The sequence below is a fragment of the Protopterus annectens genome, chromosome 4.part1 (assembly GCF_019279795.1).
Source record: "Protopterus annectens isolate FY-2018-M chromosome 4.part1, PAN1.0, whole genome shotgun sequence".
Lineage (NCBI taxonomy): Eukaryota > Metazoa > Chordata > Ceratodontiformes > Protopteridae > Protopterus > Protopterus annectens.
In genome coordinates this window covers 571,908,853-571,936,546 of record NC_056734.1, presented here as the reverse complement: position 1 = coordinate 571,936,546, position 27,694 = coordinate 571,908,853, and the positions used below count along the sequence as shown (strand labels likewise).

General features: G+C 37.9%; 1 protein-coding gene across 1 annotated transcript in view; it reads right to left on the bottom strand.

The window, feature by feature from the left end:
- Positions 1-1,546: 1,546 nt before the first annotated feature.
- The window catches only part of NDUFB5 (NADH:ubiquinone oxidoreductase subunit B5), a 364,099-nt gene continuing 337,951 nt past the window's right edge, over positions 1,547-27,694 (bottom strand). The window contains exons 5-6 of the mRNA XM_044070381.1: positions 21,291-21,397; positions 1,547-1,785 (exon numbers count right to left, since the gene is read on the bottom strand). Of these exons, the coding sequence (XP_043926316.1) occupies positions 1,665-1,785; positions 21,291-21,397 (228 nt within the window). The 3' untranslated portion in view covers positions 1,547-1,664. The remainder of the gene's footprint in view (positions 1,786-21,290; positions 21,398-27,694) is intronic.

Below are 27,694 nucleotides of genomic sequence, written 5' to 3'. Positions count from 1 at the left end.
CGGGGTACTTATCTTTAGCAAAGATTGGAGGCAAAGGTGACAGGAATGCTGACGTTCGACTGACAGCACAGAAGTTCTGAAGAAAAGTACGTGCAGATGTCACTTTTATGGCCCATGCTCCCTAGACAGTCAGACATCCTATGTATCTAGCTGTGACTTCAAGCTTTTGTATACTGGCCAAACATTCAGGTAGCAAGAGAGGCAAACTTAAGAGACGAAATACTGCTACATGAGAATAGGACATCATATATTTTGCGTGGTGGTTAGTAATTCAACAAGCTCTAACTGGATTGATGTTTAGTTGGATTAAGTTAATTTATGATGCTAGAGTTGGGAATGGTACCAGATGCTTTGGTCAAGTCCTGATAAGCAGTGTGGATGAAGTCCTTCATCTTGGGCTTTGGTGACTTTCAAAAATTAGCAATATTAAAAATTCACAATCTACCCTTGACAAACCCCAAACGGCAAAGGTGATACAGTTTATAAGTCTTGTTAAGTCCTTACTGATTAGTTTAACAATCATTTGTTCTACGACGTAACATACTGCTAGTGAAACTAGCAGAGGGTGACTACTGCTTTTATCCAACCTTAAAGTACATATCCTGTGGTGAAACTTCAATAGCCTTGTTCAGGAGAGGTTTGACAACAAGAAGCTATAAGCTTTCCAGTAAGAAGCCAGCTATGCTATCTGGACACATGACAGGATCAGCAGGTAGAGTGAAAGTAAAGCTAAATTTATTAGCCAAGATTTTAACTATGGATTCTGGGACTATATCGGGAGCACAATTTACAATGTGTTTAGAGTACAGCACAGTATTATTGCAAAATGTACATTCATAGTTAAAAAAGACCTTATGGTTTTCTTTAGTGTTTGTGGCTATCTTTTGCTCAAAGGTAGTCTTGGTGCTTCTCATACTATCTTGGAGTTCCTTACTAATTTGTCTGACTTTTTTTTCATACACTCAAATGGGGCACCGTATATGAAAGGCTCTGTGCCTTACATTTCTTGTCAAAAATATTTCTTGATTCTACTATCCCACTAGACTGAACATTTGATGCATTTATTACTTTGCCTATGATGGAAGGGGATGGTTTTGGCTATATATTTCAGAGGTCACAAAATTGCTTTGTTACGATTATAATGCCAGTGCCTTGGGATGTGAAATGACGCAAACATTTAGATTTTATCATCCTTTCTGAAAAACGTAAAAGGCTGGTTTACTAAGTCCATGAATGCAGGTGGATTATTGGGATTAAGGAGATTGATCTTGATGGAAGGTGATGACTAAGTGGTCTAATTTTTCTAAGAGAATACCTGTGGGCCTGAGCAGTGGATGGGGAGGTGGTTAAGAGAAGGTTTAGGAGATAATCTTTACTATGATTTACACAACAACTAAAATAACATTTGAATCTTTAGAACCCACGCTAATAAAACACTGGAGACCATAGAGAAACACTCAAATAACGTCTGCTTACAATCTAGCTTTACATACAGACAAACTGCCAATCTTCAATGGAAGCAAATAAAACAGCACACCAGAAAAAATCTTGAAATAAGCATTTTTACTCTGAATAAGAAACAGAAACATCAGATAATTTAAAGTTGCCTATGAAATTCAAACATACTTTTGGGTCCAAACTATTTAATTTACATTACAAAGTACTTAATTATCAGGAGTTGATTTTGGAGAATGATCAATAAGATTTTTGTCAACTGTTTCATAGAAATACCAGGGTCCATCTCCTCTTTCTCGCATCAGTCTACGCACTTCAAGCTGCTTACCTCTGCAAGAAAATTGCAAAATGTAAAATGCATTATTTTTTTTTGTTTGCTTTGTGGAACAGTACATAACATTCAGCCAAAAAAAAAAAGGAAGAAACCACATGCTCCATCTTTTTAAAGTTTCTACTAAATTTTCCATGTCAAATTTACAACACCTTTATTAACTTTACACATTTTCAACTGTTACATGGGTACACACAGTTGCATAAAAGAGCAGCAAAATGTTGTAAACATTTTTCATTAGCTTGATGCAATATACAGCTTTTCATTTTTTTTTGAACAATCATTCACTCCAACATTACAAAAACTGCTCATGCCCTGCCTTCACTCCTCCTCAACATTATTCTGCATGTATTATTCCCACAAATTCTATTTCCATGAAATTTCCATACAATGTACGCCTTCTCTTAAGATCCCACCTCCAATTAATTTATGTCCTTCACAATATGAGTGTGTCTGACACAGCAAAACCTTCTAGCAGACTATTTCCATTTTCTATTTGTAACACCAGAAACAACCTCGTCTCGTATGGAACCACACTAATAAACTCTCAAGATAATCCACACCAGAAGTTACGAAACACAGTTCAAGTGACTAGCAAAATAAATCCACCGGATTGCTTAAAACCACAAATGTATTTAATGCAAATGTAAAACAGCAATTTCAAATGTCAAGCGCTTTCACTAGGCTAAGCTAGCTTCATCAGAACGGTTAAAACAGCTGATTGCACTTCATTTTAAATAACAAAAGGCGCCAAAAACTAAAAAGCCATATTTAAAGCAACATGATATGAATTAAAAACTTGTACAAATATAATAAATTCATTGTTTCAAAAATATATAACAATGTGAATACAATAATTGTGTATAATCAAATAATTACATATATACTTTAGAATAATTCAAGACTTATGAATTTTTAAAATTAAAAAATTAGAAAATTAATATTAGAAAATTAATATATTGGTATTTTTTATATATATGTACTTTAACTGTTGAAATGAATTGTGCTTTATATACCTCTAAAGGTTATTCAACATCAAGAGGGGCTTAATAGTGAAATAGTCATTAATACCAGGTATTCTGGTAGCGTCCGTTAAGACTTGCCAATATAATTCTCTGTAAGCTAATAAATTTTTTGTGTTGCCACCTCTGAGATTACTCTTGATTACCTCTATAATAGCAAATTCAAATTTATGCTCATTCCCTTCTTTTAAAATGTGCCTAGCAAGTGCATTTTTTGTATCTTTATTTTTTATGCTATATAAATGAGAATATATCCGCTGTCTTAATAGTCTTTCAGTCTTGCCCACATAAAATGAGGGGCAGACTGTGCACAAAGCGATGTATACTACCATCCTAGTTTTACAATTACCCTTGACTGGATATATTTTAGTTCTATTCTCATTTCCCAATATGATTGAACTCCTTGTATAAATATTATGACACTGTTTGCATGTCCCACATCTCGAAGTATGTGTATTTTCACTGTTTTTTAACTTACATCCTGTTTCTAGGATTCTCTTAATATTCATACCCATTTTGTTCACAAATTTGGGTTCTACTCCCAGTTTCTCACCTATTTCTTTGTCTTTGGTTAAAAGATGCCAATTTTTAATAATGATGTTTTTAATATGATGACTATAAGGACCAAATTCCAGAATACAAGCTCTACAGTATGTGATATCTGTTGCTTGTGTTACTACTGGATCCATAGCTTGTTGTTCTATAATTTCATTGTTTACTAATGATTTTGATGTACTGCAGGACCCAAGTAATGGCTTGTATTTGTCTCCCCATTGACTTATCACATATGCAGAAATATCCACCATCAAATCATTATCATAACCTCTATCCAAAAACAGAGATGTAATGAAATCAATTTCCTTAACCATGTCATTGTAATTTGAACACATTCTTACTGCCCTTACACATTGTCCTTTATAAATGTTTCTTTTCACTTTTCTAGGGTGAAAGCTGTTGAAGTCCACGTAAGAATTAGTGAAAGTGTCCTTTCTGTATACAGTGGACTTTAATCTGTCTTCGTCAGTAGTTATTAGAGTGTCTAGGTACGGTACACCATATTCATTAGCCACAAAAGTAAACTTTAAAAAATTACTACTGCTGTTAATGTAGTTAATAAATGCGGCAAAAGTGTCTGGACTCCCATTCCATAGAATATAAATGTCATCGAGGAATCTGGAATAATAAATGATAGATTTATCGTGTATACCATCCAATACATGCTGTTCCTCCCATTCAAGCATGACCAGGTTGGCGTATATGGGAGCACAAGCTGCTCCCATAGCAACCCCCCTGGTCTGCCTGAATATTTCCCCTTCATGGAAAATGAAATTGTTGTCTAATATAATACTCATTAGTTCTGCCAATAGTTGGATCCTATCCCATGACATTTTGGTGTGTTTTCTTAAACTATTCGTGAAGGCATCTATACCTTCGTCCATGGGTATGGAACTGAATAGATCTATAACATCAATTGTACTAAATAAAATACCTTGATAATACTCATCAATGGGATAGTTTTTTAAAAATTCCCATGAATCTTTTACAAGATGTGTCACTTCTTTATAAATGGGTTTCAATAGTGTGTCAATTACTACACCAATTGGAAATGTTTTGGATCTACTTCCTGAAATTATAGGACGGAATGGTGGATTGTCTTGATTTTTATGTACCTTTGGTATCCCAATAATAGTGGCTAAGACTGGATGTTCCACTGTCATATAACTGTACATTTCTTCAGTTATTCTATGCTGCAATAGGTATTCTTCAAGGTACATGTCAATCCTATTGTAGGCTATATTAACCTCATTAATAGAAGATACTGTATAATTCCCTGAATGATGTAATATATCAAGGATGTTGGCATTGTAAGTAATGGTGTCAAATATTACTATGCCTCCACCCTTGTCAGGTTTCATTATACGTATGTTGGTATCCTTCTGTAGTTCCAATAACGTTTTCCTTTCTTCAATAGATAAATTTTGCTTGATTTGAAACTCCCTTTTGTGTTTGTAAAATCTGTATATGTCATTGGTCACCACTTGATCGTATATCTGCACACTAGGGTGGCTAGGTGGTATGAATGTACTTTTCTTTTTTAACCCTAGTGATCCCTTACTGTAATCTTGATCTATTTTGTCATTGTTACTAAACTATTTTCTATTTGTTGATGGCAGCAGATGCTTGTGGGGATACTACAGGAGTCAGAGGTGACTCAATAGCATTGAATAAATAAATATATCTTTAACAGGAGGTGTTAACTGTTAACTGAGAAGATGGGGTAGGGTGTCAATAAAAAGGGCTAGAAATTCTACAGACAGAAATGCAAGTATTAGAGACTGAAGGGTAGAGCTATAAGGCAATTCTAGAATTTACAACAAATCACATTACTTACACTAAGAATTCTGGGATGTACTCTAGTAAGGCTGCCTTGACAGGTTTTTCAGATCACAAAGCTGTTAATGTAAGTAAATGTCAGTGAAAAGACATTAATAAAAGAATGGGTAAGACTTGTATAAATTGTAAGGTGGTTTTCTATTAGTGAGAATCTTTTTCTGTGTTGCAGGATGAACACACAAATGTGTGTTTGTGCTAAGCATTCTGAGCTGAATTGTGGAAAACATACAAAGAAAATCTGAAATTAGAATGTTTGAATCAAAAGAAAAGAATAAGGGAGACAGGAAACAAGATATAAGGAACACGTACAATCCTTGCTTATGGATATTTTTCATGAAGTTTGGAGAAGGTATAGGAAAGAATGCTTAAACTGTAGAGAAAATAGCACAGAATGTAGAAAAAACACAGTAAAGAAAAAAATTAAACAGGAAATGGAATAGTTTTCATATAGGTTTGCAAAAGACATTCAGAAAAAAACATCATAGGGAAGTTCTGAATGGAATGATGATTGTTACATTTATATGTAATCATTATTGCAGTATGTATGGGAATATTTTATACAAAAGAAGAAAACTGGCTTTGATACTGCTTAGGAAGGTTATGGAGGTAAATAAGGTAGAACAGACAGAAAAGTCATATAGACAGAAAACTTATGGAGAAGTAGTGACACAAGACATTCTGAATTTGCACTGTAGAAAAATGACATTCTGGAAAAAAAGAGACAAAAAGTCATGCATAACAGGAAAATGGTATCATTACCCAACATTATGAAGTGGAATCTTGGTTAAAATCAAAATAGAAAATGCGAGGAAAGCTAAATAAAAAGGAAAAGGATTAATTATGACTCTCCTTTGTGGGAATTTTTTTTAGAAGTTATTTCATATTACAATTCCAGTAAAAGTAGATATGAAATACAAGAGATCTGCAGAACAAATGTGTAATATACAACAATGTGGAACTTACAATTCATGTTTTAAGTGTGGCAGTGGTCAACACAGACATGCAAAGCTATTACAATGGACAATATTGTGTCTGGATTACATGAAGCTTTACAGGATGACATTGTACATGAAACAATACTTATAGAACATGTTTTGCATTACTTGACAAAGGATATGTGGGATATGTGGGTGGTACTATATAACAAAAAACAGGATACAAAAAAAAAGAAATTATGAAATAATGAGATGGCTAAATGTTGAGGAGAATCGGTAAAAGGTTGCTATACACTGTTATCTGCTTTTTGTATAACTAGCCAGTTTGGTTTCTTTAGTTTGGGAATGAGATATTTGATTATGCTGCTTAGATACTAATTTCAAAGTAAATGTTTTTTTTAAGATTTTACTGAAACCTCCCATTCTTTTTGGCAAGTGCAATGGGATCTTTTACATCGACCAGAGCTATGACCAACTCCGGTAGACACGACCAGGAAACGACAGCACACTCAACAGTACAGTAGACCTCTTATGCTGCTCTACGGTGTCAGCATTGGAAAATGGATCCAAGTAATTTGTGTGGAATAGGATCCACTGTCTACTGACTTCCTGGTATCAAAAGCAAACATGCTGATTCACTGACACTGATTAGTTCTAGACATTTACCTTATGTTCAACAGCAAGGAGCCCCATCTACTTGGGACAAGCCATACCAATAGTCCTGTCATATATGATACACGTACTGTTGCATACTACTTAAGGTCTGTACATGCACAGAAGTAAATTATCTCAATGATGTGTCCACTTTTTGTTTGCAGTTTATGAGTGGTGAATAGCAAATGTGCTTGCAACTAGATCTCAAATATGTCCTGTACATCAGTGATCATCACACAAAGAAAATTAAAAAAATTGTGAAATATCTACAAATCACTTAGACAAATCCCTCCCGAAGAAGAAATCGAACTATGAAATTCCATTCACTGCATTTTTTTACCTCTCCTGCTTTACAGGACAACAATGTACAATAACCTTTCTGGAGATTCACTTATACTGCCTTTCCCATCAAAGTACTGTGTGGCTATGTTACAGCAATAAACCTACTGCCCGAAGTGCAGACCACAAAGAGCATACTGATGCAGCAAATGCCACAGGCTGTGATCAGCATTTCTAGGGATTGTTTTAGAATTATGCCCTCTAGACATACAAGGTCATCACCACACAAATAGATGATTGCAGGAAGATTTTTATTTGGCATGGCTCCATTCAACAAGGTCACTAGTGAAAAAACACAGTTAATGATATGTAGTCTTTTTTATGAATAGTGGAGACCAGTGACTTTTTAGCTTAATAACAAATGGTTAGAAATTTTTTTGAATGTTCCTACTTTCTTTAGCCAGAAAGATTGGTACAATGCCTGCTAGGCAGACCTTTTTATAGCATGTACTTATTTACACCTACACATCACAATAGAGTGGCTGTGTGTGTATGTATGTGTATCTATTGTATATATTCTCACACACACCCCTTGGGAATCTCCTGCATATCTCTAGACTCTAAAGCAACAGCTGCAATCCTAGACCTTTACTCGAGCTGACCCCACCAACACCACCTAAGATAGGTGGGAGCTGACTTAGGCTGCTCACTCTCACTTTTCCAGCATCTTATGCAGGACAATTAAACCTGGACATTTGGGGTAGCAACCATCTTAAAATGCTCCTGTCACACTAAAAAATGCACCGTTACTATATCCTTCACAGTCTTACCTTCTGTATCAGTGATAATATGTACAGTCCTTGCTTACATATGAACATCACTACTCAGCTGTTAAAATCTTGCATGCTTTTTTACCCATTAATGCCTTCTGAAGTTATGCAGTTGTGGAAACTTCAAGTTGAGGATGAATGCTTAGCTACTCAGCATATGTTTATATATAAGCTCTTTCTTACTGCCCGACTTTAGAGCACAGTTCTGCAAAAAAAAAAAGCTGTGATTGTGCTTACATGCATAATGTGTACACAAACTGCTCTTAAGCATGACTAGTTTCTGATGTGACAAATAAAGCACACTGCTAACTGCAGATTCTTCACTGTTGCTAGACAGCGCAGTATAATATATTTAGCAGCTGTGACCACATCTATATTTAATACATACATAACTGAGCTGTAGTATTACTTTTGTCTTCTGCCATAATTAATCTAATCCATATATCAGAAAGTCTTCCATGACTGACTTCCAATTTTATAAAACTTGGGAAAGACTACATACTTGAACTATATTTTTGTTAATTTACATCTACTTACTGATGTTAATGAGCCATATGCAATCCGATGCTAGCATATTTATCTATGTACACACATTTACTTCCCTTACTCCATTACCCCATGCTTCATACATCATGTCAAAAATAAACACAGAATTCTTACTGTGTTTAAAGAGGAAACTATCATCACTTCGCTTACTTGACTTTACTAAAGATACCACAGAAAGTGTCACTTTCCAGTTGGATATTCTTGGTCAGCAAAGATGCTCAACTTGGGCTTTGTATCACAATGCCCAAGCAGGACTAATATAGCTATCTGCTATCAAACATCAAAAAATTGGCATCATGCAAAGGACAAGAAACCAAGGCTTTCCTCTGCTAAAAAAAACCCAAAGCTTGCTATCTTATTTATAAACTTTAACAACTACATAATAAAAAGACAGAAATGTATTACCTTCATGACTCCAACTAACCCCAACTCTAACAAAAGTAAAGTTACATTATTCTGTGCCTTGCTGCAAGTATTTTCTCTCTGCAAGAGATGCATATCCTGGACCAACTATAAAAAAACACTGTTCGCATCTACAAAAATGCTTCCACTACAAATTATCAAATGAATCCCTCAAATTATCTATGGTACAATCCAAATTATTCTCATTAGGGGGTACTTCATAATTATCGACCATGGGATTGGTAACGCCAATCTATAATTAAATGGGAAAAGTTATTTTGAACACAAAAAGGGAAACTGGCTAGGCTTAAAATGGCCTGCAAAGGCAGCTAGCCTAGCACTTACCTATGAATTTAAATACTGGATCCAAGAAAACTTGAACGATAACTTATGATGGCAACCATTATCCTCTAGTGCAAGTTTCCATTTTTAAGTAGCCTAGTCATGGGTTACATACCTCACTGAACTCCACCTGCATCTTGATAATGCACATAAAAAAATGAATCCCCTACTTTCTGGTCTTAAAAGTATTCACTTTTTCTCATACTCCACAGACCTGCAATAGGGAAAGGAATCATACTCCATCAACTCAAATTCAGGCTCCCTCCTACAGCAGCAGTGTCTACTAAAATCTTCACCATTATTCAAACACTAGAAATCAAAATATGAAGATTACACAAATGACCACCACTGTACAACGCAAAAAAAGACAAACTGGCTCCCAGTTAACCAAAGAGCAGATCTGCTCCTAGGGTCACAACTGATCAAAATTCTACATAAACATAACTCTCCTTCTTTTAACCTCAAAACTAATAAGATGCATCACCCACATACAACCTAAGAAGCTTGAACCACACAAGCCCTAAAACACAAATCCCGCACTCAAGCTAAAACCTATTCTCAGACACAACAGATTACGGATATATTTACAAAATCTTAGACAAAACAGTTTGACTCCACAAAGGGGGTGATAAGTTGTTCTACTGTCATCCAGGCAACCTCAGACACTGGAATCAAATTACATTATATTGAAAAAGAACTAAGCAAACTGGGTCCAAACGATGTACAGAAAGGAGAAAGAATTAGTAATAATGACTTGAGAACACTTCAGCAAGAACTTACAAGTACCATTACATCTATTTACTTGGTCATATACATATGGGGAGATTCCTCAAGATTGGAGACATGCACTTCGTAAACCTGTCTTTAAGGGAAAGGGGGAGTAGGATAAACCCAGAGTCACACAGATCAAGTCTACTTTCATGTTGCAGAAAAATAATGGAGAAGGTAACACTGGAGAAGTTATTGTCAGAACTAGAAAGGCTGGGACTTGAAACCATATATCAATATGCATATGTTGAAAATAGATCTATTACCACCTGTAACATGATGTTCTATGACAATATAACAAGAGCCATGAATGAAAAATTGTGCTGTGATGTAATTTACAATAGATTTAAGTTCAGCATTTGACAGAGTCATACACAAAACATTAATTAATAAATTGGGTATTAATTTAGACTTGATAAGATGGATAGCTATGGCTTACAAATAGGACATGGCAAGTATCCTACAGCAATTGGACAAGTGAAATTTTTGGTTAGTCAGAGTGTCCTGTAGGGCTCTATCCTAGACTCTTATTTCTTTAGATTGTATTTTTCAGACCTATCGTTTTCATCTGAGGTGTTCTACAGTCTACCCAATTTCAGGTCATCTGCATATAAAGTGATTACATGTGTTATACCTAGGGCATATCTGCAAAAGAACTTGACTAAACTGACCATTTGGACACAGGAGAATAATATGCCGACAAATACATAAAGCATATGAGATTTGGGAGACAAAAATTGCAAGGTGAATAGTTAACAGAGCACACATTGACTCAAACTGTAGATTTCCTTATGGACCTGGGTATTATGCACAGATCCAGCTTTGAGTTTTTCTAATCATATCAACCAACTGGTTAATGAAAGTTACAGAACTACAGGTTCTATAGAAAGAGCCATAAAGTCTAGGAAATCAGAAATTAAGTCATTGTTTGTTAATTACATTAGAAAATTGAGTATGGAACAACAATATGGAAACCTTACAAGAAAACAAGCATAACTAACATATATAACATTGGCATCCATGGATGTGAAGATTTAAGTTATTATGAAAGAATAAAATATCTGAACTTATACAGTGTCTCTTAGGAAGAGATCTTATTCAGGTACAGGGCATTTAGAGACGACTACCCCTGGGAATGTTTGAGATAATCAAAAAGTAGTAGAGAATCAGACAACCTATGCAGAGGGTTCTATAGGCATGAGAAGTGTACTGATTGGTTCTCAGAGAGCAGCTGATGCATGGAACAGACTTCCAAATTACATTAAAGCAAGCCCTAGTTTACATATTTTTAAGAACATCCTGGACATTTATTATGGGAACAACTGTTGTGGCATACTGGCATGCCAGAAAGGCATTAGGGCCCGTGCTTGAAATATTTGTTTGCATGTATGTATGTATATTTCTGACCATGCAGTCTCAATTCTCGGGACTCATCCTCTTATTCCAAGTACTATTCTCTATAATTAAAAATCACATTTAGTTAAAGCAAGCAGAATGTACCCATCACCCCTTAGGTCATGTCAGTCAAGTGTACTTTAACTCTTCTCCACACTAATTCAACCACTAAGATCCTTTTTAACATCTCTAATTTATTTTACTCTAACTTCTCAAATGTTTTGAAAATTTTGTACGTACTGTAAATTACTACATTGGATTTAATATGTACCCAAAGCATTATTCTACCATTGTACCGTTTTGTTAATTGAATGTTATTGTAATCATGTATATTTTGTATATTTGCTCAATCTTTGACCCTGGACTGAGAATAAAAGTTGTCAGAAACTGATCACTGAACTACCTCAGTAAACAAGTTTAAATAAAGTCACACTGTATATCTTTTATTTTCAGAAATACACTACTAAAGATGATTCTCAACCAGCTTGGATGCTGTAACAGTTGTACATCTCTTCTTATTCCTTTATGTCATTTATTTCCTGTTCAATGTTGTGTATAACAAAAAAGTTCCTGCTGACTCTTTCCTTTATCACTTCGGTTGTGGCTCAGTATCAGTGCCTCTTGTGGAAAACATTTAATAACGTTTTGAGTCTATGGCTCTTCCTCCTCAATCATTTTATTCAGAGCGTCTGGATCCAAACAACCTTCAGTAACGCACCATCATTTCAGTTTGTGCAGTACCAATATTCTGTACATTCATATCGTCTGAAATGCTGCTAACAACTTGACTGCGTCACAGTCTCAGCAGCCTCATTAAACATTTCTCTTCTGTGCAAGTTGGCCACACACACGTTCATCCTGCTCCCTTCTCCTGCAGCCACACTGTGTCTCACCTACAGGAAGAAATCAAAAAGAGCAATGGAAGTTATCAGCAGTCCTAGACAACGTTCTCCTAGTCGGTATGAAAACCTCCTTGGGTATCTCTCTCTCTTGAGGACAGTCCACTTGCCTAGTGGGACTAATTAAATTAACAAAGGGTAAAGTAAAATAACGTTTGGATTTTGATGGATATCATCTGCTGTACTTCGGTACCTGGGTTTCAAAAGGCTGCCTCTCCTGCTGCACAGTTTTACCCTTCTCCAGTCTTACAGTCATCTTCAGAAGGTCTCCCAAGAAGAGGTCCTTATCCAGGAGTAATTAAGGAGTTCCATCTTCAAACAGTATACCAGGGGCTGATTATTCAGCCATGCATGCCTCTAAATTACTAACCCACTAGCTACTACCCTGTCTGATACATGAATATCTGCAAGTCTGGCAGTTCAGGGCTCTGAAGGGCAGAGCAACAGAAGGTTATACCTTTCTCCCAAACCTGCCAAGTATTCTGCTCTCCCTATCACTGGGAACTGGGTTCCTAGACGGAGCTGAAAAGGATCCCTTGCTGGGAGCAGAGGACATTGCAGTTGGACCAACTAGAGGACTGAATCCTTAACCATGTAAAAGAAGTCACTCTTAGGTAGAAGGAGCTCCCTATTGAAATGTCGTCACTCGAAGTGCTGAGAACCAAAAATATTATGGGGGGGGGGGGATAATATCCAGGAGAACAAGTCTTGAAAATTGTTCTTCTCCTAAAAACTTAATTTTGCTCCCCCCCGGGACTTATACATACCAGCTTTGAGATTGCCATACCTCATAGAAATTGGAATATTCCAAGGAATAGCATATCAGACTTAGTATATGTAAGTCAGTCTCAGCATTTTGGGACTCGCTCTAGAAGATACCGACATTTCAAATGGTTACTGGCAGAAAGCCTAGGTGGGGCATCTCTCTTCAGGAGAGGGAGAAGAGGCAAATGACCAGTCAAGTTACAGGGAGAAGAATGTAAAAGCCCCCTCTACATGAAGGAAACACCCCAAGGAACGGCTAGTAAAGAACTAAGGGAATCTTAATAAGCAAGTGCCCTGTTCCAGACCAAGCTTGCCACCCTCATTGGATAAGACTTTGGAGGAATTCATTACCTCCATGAGCTACAAAGACCTCAAAACTTCTCCAGATCTGGAGCCAACCAGGCAATCCTCCCCAGAAAAAAGGTGGCAATACACCCACAGATAGGGAGGAGCAAGAACTCCTGAAAGAATGTGAAGGGCCATGTCCTCACTTTCCCTATAAGAACAGCAGGGACTCCAAAAGGATCAGACAGGTCTTGGGCCAACAATGAGTGAATGGAAGGGCATTGTAACCCTCTCCACCCTGAAAGGATGAACAGCTTCCTCAGCCACTAGATGTGGGGCCTAGGCCTACTCCCTGAAGGACCAAAGACACAGCAAGATGCAGCAGCAGCAACAGCAGTAGGGATCCAGTGTTTGACTTTCTGCTTGCACTGCTCCAGAGGATGGTTATTCTGGAACCTCAGAGTGCTACCCCTACCTCTTAAGAGAGCAGCAAGATTAGGAGACTGAGCTAAGAAATCTTCAATGAACCCATATAATAGAGAACAGTGAAAGATGCTTGCCCCTCTATCCAAGAAGCCCCATTCTTCCTAGTAGGTTCGTGGTGAGCTAGTGGAAAAGCATGACCCGGGTTCATCTGGGAAACACTTAACCAACAAGGGATCAAGCATCAAGTGAAGCTTCTACCTAGAAAGGCCTCACTACATCAAGTAGACGCCAGCTAAATCACAGTGAAGGTGGGAGGGTAAGCCAATATAACCACAGCTTTAGTCATGGTATCCTCTACGGAAAATTAACAAGTAGCAACAGAGTGGGCTATGCTATGTGCCATCATGACAATTTCCAGGATGACCCCCCCCCCCAATCAAACTTACAGAAGGTCTTCTGGCTAAGGATCATCCACTAAGAGGCCCTGGTACCTGGAAAGAGGAGATGAACAGCTGAAGGCCCTACGGCCAGTTATGGCAGCAAAATGCACCTTTCTGTTCACCCTGTCTCCTCCTGCAACACCTTGTCTGCCAGCTGTGAAAGGCTGGACATAGGATACATCGTAAATCTCTTCCAGTCATCAAAAAGTCACCCATGGGGTGAGAAGGAAACGTCCAACTCAGTCTGTTTGAAGATATCAAGTCATCAGCTCTCCTAATTACAGCAGGAATAGAGTGAGGGAGCGTTCAGGCTTGTGCAGTATTAACAACAAAGGCTGGCTTCACAGCAGAGATGACAAGGGTGCTTAAACAGGACACTTCTGATTACCAGCTCAGGAACAGGTGAAAACACAAACGTTGCATAAAAATATACTTGTGTAACCATAACAGTAGCTCTTTGAGGGGAGGTCACTGTAACAGTTAACAACTTCATTTGGGCTTCTTTATCTTGTCTCATATTTCTGGACAGAATTTCTGGTAGTTGTATAATGCTCGCAGGAAGAAAATTATGCATTTTTTGTGCTCAGTTCTGAAGTGAGTGACAAGAGACTTGCTGATACACCCATTGCTGATCCACATTCTCTCTGGTACTTAAAGCCAGAATTCCCCAAAGGGATGAGAACTTGTGGTAGGGAAACAGGTGTGCTTAGGCCTTGCAATGCTGAAAACGTACATGTTCTCACAAAAAAATATACAGAATAACTGTGCCCAAAAACACAATGCTATCCAAATAAAAAATGGGGTTAAGACTGTCATTGATAAAAGGGACCAATGACAGCTGGCTCATCAAGAACCAAATATCAAACTGTTTTAAACTGATCAAGCTCACAGAATTTCTTGTTGGTGAAAGCAGAATGAGGCCACTGACTTCTCCATCACTTGCATTCATAAACGGGTACAAAACTGGTACTAAAAAACATTTTTGTAGGAAGGCAAGCCCTCAAGTGCCCCCCTCCCCATATGGGAGACAACACCACCCAAATGCCTATTAGTTACGTACCATCTGACAGACTGCACAAATCACAGAAAAAGGGAAACAGGTTGTTCCCTCCATCCGTGACTGCCTAGATCTCATATAGATTTAGAAAAATGGAACATTCAATGAGAAGACCTTGATTATTGGAGTCTTGTTGATCTGCCCCTTGCAAAACTAGTCTGCTCCCCTTCCCAGACAAAAAAGCTTTCTTATCGCTAATAAACAAAATATCAGCTAAACTTGCCAGTGTAAAAATGTACATGTTATCTATATCCCAAATGAAAGAATGTTAATAGAAAGTAAAATGGTAACCAATTTATTACAAAATAAAGAAACTCTGTGTGTACACAAAAAAATAAAGTCAATAAAATGGCAGCTAATTTGTTGGCAATAGCCAAACTTCTCCAGCATATCCAATGAGAAATAAAAATCACAGTATCCAATAAAACAGATGTCCCGCAATGAAAATAATCAGAAGTGAGTGACTAAGTGTAATAAAACTATGCAGAATTATCCATATGGGATGATGGGTCACAGCAGCTTTACAGCTGCAATGATCTCTCCATATGAAGTTAAGCATCTTGCACAACTACATATGGTTAAAACTTTCTCAATGATACAAGATTAGCATTTGGTCTTGATAAATGTGCAAAAGCAACATTTAAAAAGGGAAAGCTGCAGCAACAAGAAATATTACTCTGAGACAGGAATGTAATATAAAGGAACTTGAGCAGGAGGATGTGTTTAAAATATTTGGGAATAGATGAAGGGTTGGCAATAAAACATGAACAAATGAGAATAAAGCTTGGCAAGGAATATTCCAGAAGACTAAAACTAATAATGTAAACTGCACTGAAATCTAGGAATAAACTCCAGTCTATAAAATCAATTTGGTCTTTTCTAACTTACAGTTTTGGGGGGACTGACTGGCCTCAAAGAGGTGGATTAATTGGACAAAAAAATGGGAAAAATGTTTCTTATTAATCAAATGACAGATAAAAATCAGTGTTCACCAAGGTTATATATTCCTCACTTTGAAGGAGGTATGAGCCTCCTTGAAATTAGCATGTACAGATCTGCAATCATGGGACCACATACATATTTGCTGACCACATCAGATGTAAACATAATGAAAGTTTTATAACATGAGAAGTCATCTAAGATGACATATTTGTTTAGTTTAGCAGAAGTATTTTGAAATGAAATCAAACCAGAAGTAGATAAAAATCAGACAAATAAATGTGCCAAAATCAAAAGAAAGAATATAAAGATCAAATGAGATGGAAAAAATACTGGAATGTGCACAAATACAGTGGCAAGTATAGAGGTCTTCTGGGACAACCTCAGGTTGATGAAGATTTGACACAAGAATCTTTAAGGAGGGATAAACTGAAACCAAAAAAATAAAAAAAAGACTAATACTGGTGGTTCAGGATAGTAGATTCAGACTGCGTACATGTTGGTTTACAAAATCCATTGAAAATGTGGTTGAAACAGACAAATGCAGGTTCTGTAAAAACAGAACTGGAACTAGTCACACATTATTTCTGGGTGTTATGCACTTATGGCAGAAGGCCTATATACTGAAAGGTGCAGTAACGTGGCAAGACCGTTGTACTGTGGGTTAAGCAAACACTATTGAAGTAGCTGAGAAGCATTGGAAATGAACCATAAAGCATTATAGAGAGAATGAAGAAGTTTATATCACAAGGGATCAGCCATTACCAACAGTTTTGAAAATAGATGGCAAAAAAAACTCAAAAGCAGCATTGATCATTAAAATTGCTATGCCTCCTGATTAACTTTTTTATGTAAAGAGAAACAAAAGTATTACATACAAGATTTACAAACATAAAAAAGACCACTTTTTGCCAACATCAGAGATTGAAACAATGCTAATTTCATGAACTCTAATTCCAATTGTACCCTGAATTAGGAATAGGACCCATTCCCATCATGGCATTAGAAACCTACAACACTTGGAGAAATTAAACCAGAGACTACTGTACTCATTTTTTTTTCTTGGGGTTCACTGTTAATTGGCATCATCTGGGTAGAATCCCATGAAGTACTATACTTCTTTTCTGGGAACTGGAACAATGTGTAATTAATTATCCATGCCAGTAGTAAATCACAAGTGGTGCTCTGTGAAATATTAATGTTTCTGCTTTACTTGCAAGTGACTGTGAAAGTGACCCTGAAATGGATTAAGCGGCTTGTCAAACAATAAATAAATGAATGTATAACAAATGCTCAAGTATGAATAATGCTGCAGAACCACACATAACATCTGTGACAGACTGATGTCCTATCCAGGTTTAAAGGGGACCGTATAGAGGCCCAACAATTGTTAAACGCTTTAAACAATACAACCAGTCTTTTGAGATTTACTAGCAATTTCCAGCAAGATAAGATTTCGCACTTAGAAGTGGTGTTGGGGGAAAACAGAATCAGGAAACTATATGTTGCCAAGATTTATCAAAAGGCAACATATTCTAATTCCTTATTGCATTTTACTAGCTCACACCCAACCCACCAAAAAAAGTTGGTCGTAAAAGGCCAGTTAGTATGAGCAACTAGAATGGTGACTGAGGATGAGGCATTCATAACAGAATGTGAAGTTTTAAGGAGGATGTTTTTATTTAGAGACTACCCTGAAACATTAATTCTCCAGTTGGTCCATGAAGTACAACATAAGAGAAGGACTGGGGTATATAAACCCATTCTAAGTAAATGCCAGATGGACAATACGATACGAATATATGCAGGACCAGATGATGTTAACACCTATGTTGTGGTGACAATGTAGTATGAGGCTTGGAGGAAGGAAAGAGATTACGTGGTGAGTTTTATTACCCCTTACAGTTTAGACTCACTTGGAATTAAAGAAATTTTATTGAGGAACTGGAATCTCTTGTTAACTGACAGTGAACTTGTGGAGAAACTGGGGGATAGACCAACCCTAATTTTTAAAAGGGGTAAAAACATGAAAGCCATACTGGAGGGGCATAGACAGAAGGCCTATAAGACTCCAGGTATGCTTACATGTGATTCATGTAATTTTTGTAAATACATGGCCTCAGGAGCTTCATTTGTAGTTAGGGAACATGCCTATACGATTGATGGAAGGCTTAATTGTAATTCAAATCTGTGGTGTACCTTGCCCAGTGCCAAAATTGTCCCACATTTTACATCGGGAAGACCGACAGAAAGCTTAAAGAAAGAGTGTATGAACACATATACAGCATAAACAAACGGAAATTAGAGAATGCCTTAGCGAGACATTGTAATAGATTCCCTGATCATAGCTTTCTGTTTAGGTCTATTGAACAAGTGGTACCTGATATGAGGGGGAGGGGTCCCTTCCAGTTATTACTGGAAAAATGTGAGTTATTGTGGCAGCTTTGTTTAAATTCAGTAGACCACCAGATCTAAATGTAGTGACATCCGTCACAAGTATTTTAAAACTGAGAAGTCTAACTAGGTAGACTTAGCTTTAGGGTTGGTTTGTAAACAATGGTATTCTCCTTTTATGTTATTTTATAAGTTGTCTTAAATGTGCTTTTTTACATGCAATGGAACAGTATTGTAGCATTTGCTGACTATGTATGTAGCGCATTTTATCTGTTTAAAGCACATTTTGCACAAGGGAGGGACAAGGAGGTTTGGTTGTGTTGGTATTGGCTTAAAATTAATTAATGAATTAATTAATTAATGAAGGGGGATGTGCTTTTCTATACAAGAATTTTTTTTAAATGATGATTTGTCTAATGAAGTCTGGCTATTAAGCTGGATGAAAAGCGTTTTCCCTGGATTTGTTTTTAAATTTGAAGTGTGCAGTTTACTGCTCCGTTGGCAGTTTTTCTTCAGTTTGTTTCCATTTTAGTGTTTTGAGTCCTATCCAGGTCTAGTTTCCTGACAATGCTGAGTGCTGGGATAAAGATCTAGGCTCCCCTGCAACCTTGAACTGGATGAAGAGAAGTATTTGTAAAATGAACGAATATCACAGATATTGCTGGTAAATTACATTATCATCTAAATCTATGAAAGTCACATTTAAAGATGTACTACATAAAGCATACGTCAACAAAGCAATAAATGAAGATCATGTGTAAGACCTTAGAAGAAAGGTTTGATGTCCCGATAGCCATTAAAGTCCCAAAGATTATGTTATTAAAAATAAGCAGTATAACATGGTAAAGTTATAAAATATCACAAATTATGTATGCAGATTTTAGTTGTATCTTAAAATGCTTCTACAAAGTAAATGAAATTATCTTCCATAACAAAACATATTATCAAAATACTTAATTTGTACAAAGAAACGGAGACTGAGAGCAGATAATAAAGTCAATCACAGGCCTTGTATGGTACAAAGGAGTAACATGGGTATTTGCATAAAGAAATATTCCAGTTTAATACGAGTCATGGATGCATAATTCTTATAATATGGGACAAATTGGAATCAATGTAATGCATAACCCATATTAGTTAAGTAAAATAACAACAACCAATGAATCATCCAAACTTGACTGGGGTAGTAATAACTGTAGTCCAAATTTATGTTCATTTTATCCATTTCATTAAGCTATTTCTTAAAAAGAAAACAGAGTCCAGGTAATGTAACCATCATAAAAAGTAAGTTATTGGTGGGTAGGATTCTATAAATGTTACAAACAGAATAAAAAAATGCACCAGTTGCAAAAGTGTCTGTGTACAGGAAAGTAAAATAATGGCCCTACAAGTATTAACACTCACAAGATAGTGACTACAAAGATTTAGTTTAATTATTTGTAAAAAGGGACACACTGGCTGTATAAATCCAAATGTTATGATTCACTGTAACTATGGCCCTCCTCAAAGAAAATCCTCTTTAAACGAGTCACTAAAACAGAAGTAGTCAGAAAAACTCCATCCAGAGCTCCAAAGCTGTGTCTTTTTAAGGAACAAAGCCCCGCCCCCCAACACCTGTTTTCATGAGGTAAACTACCAGAAAGGAGTCATGTGCCCACACCCACTCTAGGGTCTGATCACTTAAACGCATAACTGTCATACACAGGGAAACAGGGTCAGGCAGAAGAATGCACAAAAAAGGGCACACACCAGTGGGAGATGCCTTTGCCTGGCTGGGTGGTCATCCAACCAAAATTCCCATGACTGAAATCCCTCAAACATAACTCCAGGTTCTAAAAACAGACAAACAAGCATCCCATCTCACATAACTTGTCTAGAGACCTCGCCAATGGCTAACCATGTGACTCTTCAACCTAGTCTAACCAGTCTGGATGGGCTACAGGGGAGACCACAAAAGAAGCTACCTTGGTCCAGAGTCCCCCTGAACTACAGGACGCAAAGGGCTGCTTCTTAAGATCAGGCAGATTGGTCAAGAAAACAACCTAATCAGATGGTGTACATGAGGTGTGAAAATCTTGAGATGTACCCCGGTACAAGTAACTACAATCTTCTCACATTATGAAAGCAATCATACATTTTTTTTCTCGCCTATAAATTGTCAAAATGACTTACTACTAAACTACTCATGTAAAGAAAAAATACAATTGCGGGGCCAGTTGTTTGAAAGTGGTGAGAAGAGATGAAAGAGGTGTAGAATTACACTCATTTTATGTAGGGTATGTACAAACTGAAGCTAGAAAAGCAGCAGCTCCAGACAAACATTTATGCAGGGGAAATTGTAACTACTTCAAAAAAAAAAAAAAAAAAAAAAAAAAAAAAGTTAATGATGACAGATGAGTAGAAACTAAGTTTTACAATACTGCAAAGTCTTCCTTAAATTAAGACTGTAGTGTACATACAGTAAATAAAAAGGCATTTGCTTCGATATCTTGACAACACCCCTAAAATTTGTTTCTGATATGTGCACTTTTCATGACTCATTCTTTTGAGAGCACAACGGTCCAAAATGCCGGATTGTCTTCATTCACCAATGCTTTGCTCCAAGCTTAAAATTAAAAACACCTTGAGAGATCTGGCATCTTACGATAAGAAGAAACCAAATACAACATGATCCAGCAGAAGCAACATAATACCACATACCTTAAAGTTTGGCTATTCAAATAAACACATACCTCATTTCTGCCTTTTCACTTTCAATCTGGATCACTGCCATCATTTTCTCATAGTCCTTTTCTGGGGGGTCCAAGACATTCCTAACAATCCACCTGGTGATGGGGTGCTAAAAGCAAGAAAGAAATAGAAGCCAAATAAGAGGACGACTAAAATCAATAATGGAATGCATCACATCAAATTACACCACAGTAGGAAGCTGGGATTTGCTGCCAGTTAAGTCAGAATCTCCATGAAGTGTGATCTTAAAATTCTAGCTGTATTTTCAAGTTTCAGTTTAATTCAACTACAAAACTGTCACAGTGTTATATAACCAATGTACCAATGGCAACGTTTTAGTAAGTCACATTGTTAAAAAGCCCAGATAATGAGATTGTCCTCATAACCACAACCACAGAGAAATGACTAATATTCTTTTTTCAAAAGCATCCTGAATTTAATAACCATTCAAAAAAAAAAAACACTTTCATAGTTATTGCATTTAACATGAAAAAAAAAATATATGTACAATAATTTTCAAGTAACCCACTTTATCCTCTACATGGTTGTGGGGATGTACACCAGCAACGAATGTGTGCAGTGCTACAAGGCATAACCTGGATAGGGCCACCAGCATATCACAGAATGTACAAGCTCACTTATGGACAGTTTGGAAGATTGCTAATCAATCAATATACTGCAAGTTTTGTTTTAGGAGGCAAGAGGAAACTAGAGCATCCACAGAAAGTCTACACAGATAAAGGAAGAACTTGCATACTCTATACAGTAGGCAACTTGCACAGAAAAGTACAGTTGTGTACACTTACCATAAATGTAGATGTTCGAGTGTATTCACTGTTGCAGTCATTACATTTGGGTAATCCTGCTGGCAGGTTGCCCTCAGCCGGCCTGAATTCCGAAGTCTTGGGTCCTGCGTCGGCTGCTGTCACCCTTTCCCTGACGTCAGGTCGTCAGGGGTATAAAAGAAGCAGCTGACGCCAATTTCTTCAGTTTTTCTTGCCCCAGATGTCAGGTGCCCCCAAAAAGGGTAGCCAAACTTTATATATATATTCAGAAATACACCAATATAAATTTAACCTTCATCTATAAGCAAATACACCACATAGGTAGTATAAATCAGAGAAGGAAAGATAAGATCCAAAAGAAAAAAGGGGGAAGGCGGGTGGGTAACCTAGACTGCAACAGTGAATACACTCGAACATCTACATTTATGGTAAGTGTACACAACTGTACTATGTTCTTTGTGTTTCACTGTTGCAGTCATTACATTTGGGTAGAGTCCCAAAGCTATGGTTGGGAGGCTGGAACTAGACAGCCGTAGGAGCGGCTATGAGGCCCTGCAGAACTGCAGTGGCAAAGCCTGCCCTGGATTTAGAGTAGAGTGGCAGATGGTAATGCTTTGTAAAGATGTGCACTGAACTCCCAAGTAGCAGCCTCTAAAATGTCTCTGGTTGGAACTCCCCTGAGAAAGGCTGCTGAGGTGGCTGCAGCTCTGGTGGAATGAGGCCTACTGCCCTTAGGCACTGGCTTGCCACAGTGTAAGTAGCAGAAACGAATGCAGTGGCATAACCACTTAGATATAGTCTGCTTTGAGATAGGCTTTCCTTGTGATCCTGCAGCATATGCCACTAGTAATTGCTCTGTCTTCCTGAAAGCTTTGGTTCTGTCCAAGTAGAATCTAAGCTGTCTGTGCACGTCCAAAGAATGCAGAATTCTCTCCCCCTTCTTCTGTGGATTTGGGTAAAAGGTTGGCAGTTGGATGGCTTGGTTAAGAGCCACACTGGACACCACTTTAGGCATAAATGTTGGGTTTGTTCTCAGGGAGACCCTGTCTGGATGAAAAATGATGAAAGGTTCCACAGCCGTGAGTGCCTGTAGCTCTGAAACTCGTCTTGCAGAAGTAATTGCTAAGAGCAGAGCTGTTTTCCAAGATAAAAACTTCAGATCAGCAGTAGCAGCTGGCTCAAAAGGTGGGTGGCAGGGTGAGCTTTTCCAAGACATAATTGAGGTCCCATGCAGGTATTGGTAGTCTCCTTGGGGGCCTTAAATTTTTGGCTCCTCTGAGGTACTGCCTTAATAAAGGGTGAGAAAAAAGTGGTGGCTCTGTATTATAATGAGCCGAAATGGCAGAGGCATGAATTTTTATTGATGAAAAAGAGGCCTTTGTCTAACATCTCAGTTAAGTATTGCAAAATCTGAGGAATATTTGGTACCGCTGTATCAGTTCTTTGTGCCTGGTTCCAGGCACAGAATCTCTTCCATTTTCCAGCATAACACTTTCTAGTACTAGGCCTTCTGGCTTCCAGAATGACATCCATCACAGCTTTACTAAGAGGTGTTTTTTGTATGACTACATTATTCGCCATGCTGCCAAGTTTAATGTCCTGAGTTGACTGTGCATGATCCGATTGTCTTACTGGGACAGTAGTCGAGGTATTTGAGGTAAGGTCCAAGCTGGGTATAGAGATAAGTTTCTTAGTATTGGATATCAGTACTGGCGTGGCCAGTCTGGCACAATCAGTATCATCGTTGGCTTTTCCTGTCTGACCTTTAGGAGCACCTTGGAGAGGAGAGGCAGTGGCGGAAAGGCATATACTGATAGGTCCAGCTGAAAGATAGGGCGTCCACTGAAAGATAGGGTGTCCACTTTCCATGCTTGTCTGTGATAAGTCCTTGTGCAGAATCTTTTTAGCTGGTAATTGAGAGGGGAGGCAAACAGATTTATGTCCGGGCATCCCCATTTCCTTGTTATCATGCTGAAGATTTGTGGATCCAGCATCCACTCAAGGGGATCCATGAGGATTCTGCTTAGTTCGTCTGCCAGAGTATTTTCCTTTCCTGGCAGGAATTGTGCCTGCAGATGTACAGAAAAAAAGAGGGAACACCACTAGGGGTAAGGTAGCTCCAAACAAAAGCAATCCAAACACAAAAATAGAAAAGGATGGGAGGTACTCCACAACAACTGAAGCAAACCACTAGATATATATTAAAATAAACCCTTTATTCCACAAAGTAAGCGCTTTTGCATCTCCAAGGATGCTTCTTCAGACTTAAAACAATAATGAAGCACTCCAATTCCATTTAAATATTGCATCATTTCAAAAAGAAGCCAATGAAATACCTAATAAAATGCACGTTAAAAAACTCAGTCACATTACTCTTGTATAATCCCTGTAATGTTGCTCTAGATATAAAACATCATATAATGAAATTCTTAATATAAAGAATATGTAATAATACTACAAAGTAAAATCATAAACGTCTACCTTGTGAAGCACTGCTAATGATATCAAATAATTCTTAGAAACCTTACTTCAAGCATATTTACTATAACCTAAATATTCTCGTTCAGTTTTTTCAAAACATTACATATAAAACGACAAAACAATGCATATAGAGAACAATGTTGAAGAATGTATATTAAAAAGTGTATATACATATATGCGTGTTAGTATATATACACATACATATATGCACATATATATAACATAATAAAATATAATATCATATGTGGAATCAATGCTTTAAGGCTCGGTCCAATAAGAATGGTTTCAAAGAAAAGTACAGTTTTGTACCTACCATAAATGTAGATGTTCGAGGATCCACATTGCTGCAGTCCTTACTATTGGGTAGTCCGCTGTCCAGTCGGCCCGAATACCAGAGTATATGGCTGACGTCGGTCAGGGCGCATTAGACTGACGTCAGTACGTCAGGGTACTAATGCGCATGACCGACGTCATATCCTCAGTCTTTTCTTGCCCCAGATGTCAGAAGACCCTAAAAAGACAAGGCCCAAAATACCTGCACCAAAAATATGTACAATATATACAAAAATATATATACAAAAATATCAACATATAACCTCACCTACACAACCACCCCTAAACACAGAGGGAAGGAGGGAGGAAATTGGACTGCAGCAATGTGGATCCTCGAACATCTACATTTATGGTAGGTACAAAACTGTACTATGTTCTTCGTTCCACATTGCTGCAGTCCTTACTATTGGGTAGAATCCCAAAGCAGAGGTAAGGGAGGCTGGCAAATCATAAAGAAGTAGGAGCTGACAACATGCCTTGCAAAACAGCTGTGGCAAAACCAGCCCTAGACTTAGAGTAGATAGGAAGGTGATAATGCTTAGAGAAAGTATGCACTGAACTCCAAGTAGCTGCCTCCAAAATATCCTTAGTTGCCACCCCTTAGAAATGCTGTTGAAGTGGCAGTAGCCCTAGTGGAATGAGGCCTAATCCCAGCTGGAATCTCCTTGCCATGATGGGAATAACAAAATGCAATGCAAAACCCAATCCACCTAGAAATAGTTTGTTTTGACACAGGCTTGCCCTGCGAACTCAAAGCAAAAGAAACAAACAACTGCTGAGACTGCCTAAAATCCTTAGTCCTGCTTAAATAATAACGCAATTGCCTGTGTACATCTAAAGTGTGCAAAATCTTTTCCCTTTATTTTGGGGGTCTGCATAAAAGTAGGCAAATGAATAGTTTGGTTTAAAGCCACACTAGAAACCACCTTAGGCATAAAGGAAGGATTAGTACGTAATGATACCCTATCCTTATGGAAAATCAAAAGGGCTCTACTGCCATAAGGGCCTGCAACTCAGACACCCTTCTTGCAGAAGTAATAGCCAACAGAAAAGCAGTCTTCCATGACAAGTATTTCAATTCAGCAGTAGCCGCAGGCTCAAAAGGTTGTAGAGTAAGTTTTTCCAACACAAAATTGAGATCCCAAGCAGGAGTAGGAGCTCTACGGGGGTCTTATATTCTTTGCCCCTCTAAGAAACTGCTTGAACAAAGGATGCGAAAACAATGGTGGGTCACAATCATAGTGAGCTGAAATTGCTGCAGCATGAATCTTAATGGAAGAGAAGGACAAACCTTTGTCCAATAACTCAGTAAGATATTGAAGAGCCACACTCAAATTAGGCTCAGAAATCTCCAAATTCTTTGCTGTACTCCAAAATAAAAATCTCTTCCATTTTTCTGTACACTTTCCTTGTACTAGGTCTTCTAGCTTCCATAATCACATTTAAAACTTGTTGAGGAAGTTGAGACCTGCTGTGTTTCAACACAGAATATACCAGGCTGTTAGATGAAGAGAGTGAAGCTTGACATTGAGCAGATGACCGTCCTTCTGAGATAACAGATGAGGAATCAAAGGTAAAGGCCATGGAGGCTTCCTTACCAGACTCCTTAGTAGTGGGTACCAGTGTTGCCGAGGCCAATCTGGAGCTATCAAAATCATCCTTGGCTTGTCTTGTCTGACTTTTAATAGCACCTTTGGAAGAAGAGGCAGAGGTGGGAAGGCATACACATGAAGGTTTTTCCAACTGAAAGACAGAGCATCCACTTTCCAAGCTGTGTGATGAAACCCCTTTGTGCAAAACTTTGGCAGCTGGTGGTTTAGTGGAGAAGCGAACAGATCTATGTCTGGAGTTCCCCATGACACTGTCAATTTCTGAAATACATGAAGATCCAGTTTCCACTCGTGGGGATCCATGATTTGTCTGCTTAACACATCTGCTAAGGAGTTCTGTGCTCCTGGCAGAAACCTTGCCTGAAGAGTTAATTGCAAGCTTAGCGCAGTCTCCCATAAAATCATTGCTTGCCTGCATAGTGGATAAGAATGTGTTCCCCCTTGCTTGTTGATGTACCACATGACAGTTGTGTTGTCTGTTAGAATCAACACCTGCCCTGGAAGAAGTAACTCCTTGAAAGCCATTAATGCAAACTGGACTGCTAACATCTCCTTCATGTTGATATGTAGATGCTGTAGTCTGGCAGGCCACTTGTCTTGTATCCACTTTCCATTTAGATGAGCTCCCCAAGCAATGTCCGAGGCATCTGTCGTTAAAATCTGACTCGCCTCTGGCGGGTCACAGAGAGTCCCTTGTTTAGGTGACATTCCTGAGCCCACCACAAAAATTCTTTTTGAAGGCAAGGTATTATTTGAATGACAGTGTCCAAATCCTGGCAGTGCTGTGTCCATACATTTTGAGATACCATTGTAGCTTCCTCATATGCAGTTTGGCATTGGGAAGCACCAGAATACAAGATGCCATGAACCCTAATGCTTGAAGGACTGTCCTTGCAGTCAGCACGGACTGATGAGATAGTTGATGGAAGTAAAGTGATATACTCTTTTGTTTGTCCGGGGTTAAAAGGCCATCTGGGCTGCTGTATTCAGTCTCACACCCAGAAAGCACATGTCTTGAGAGGGTACTAGACTGGACTTTATTTCGTTCACAGAATACCCTAGGCATCTTAGCACTGCTATAACATATTCCAGATGCTGTAGAAGATCTTCCTTTTCTTGAGCCAGAATCAGGCAGTCGTCCAAGTAAGGATAGATTTGAATTCCTTGTAGCCTGAAGTAAGCTATCACTGGAGCCAG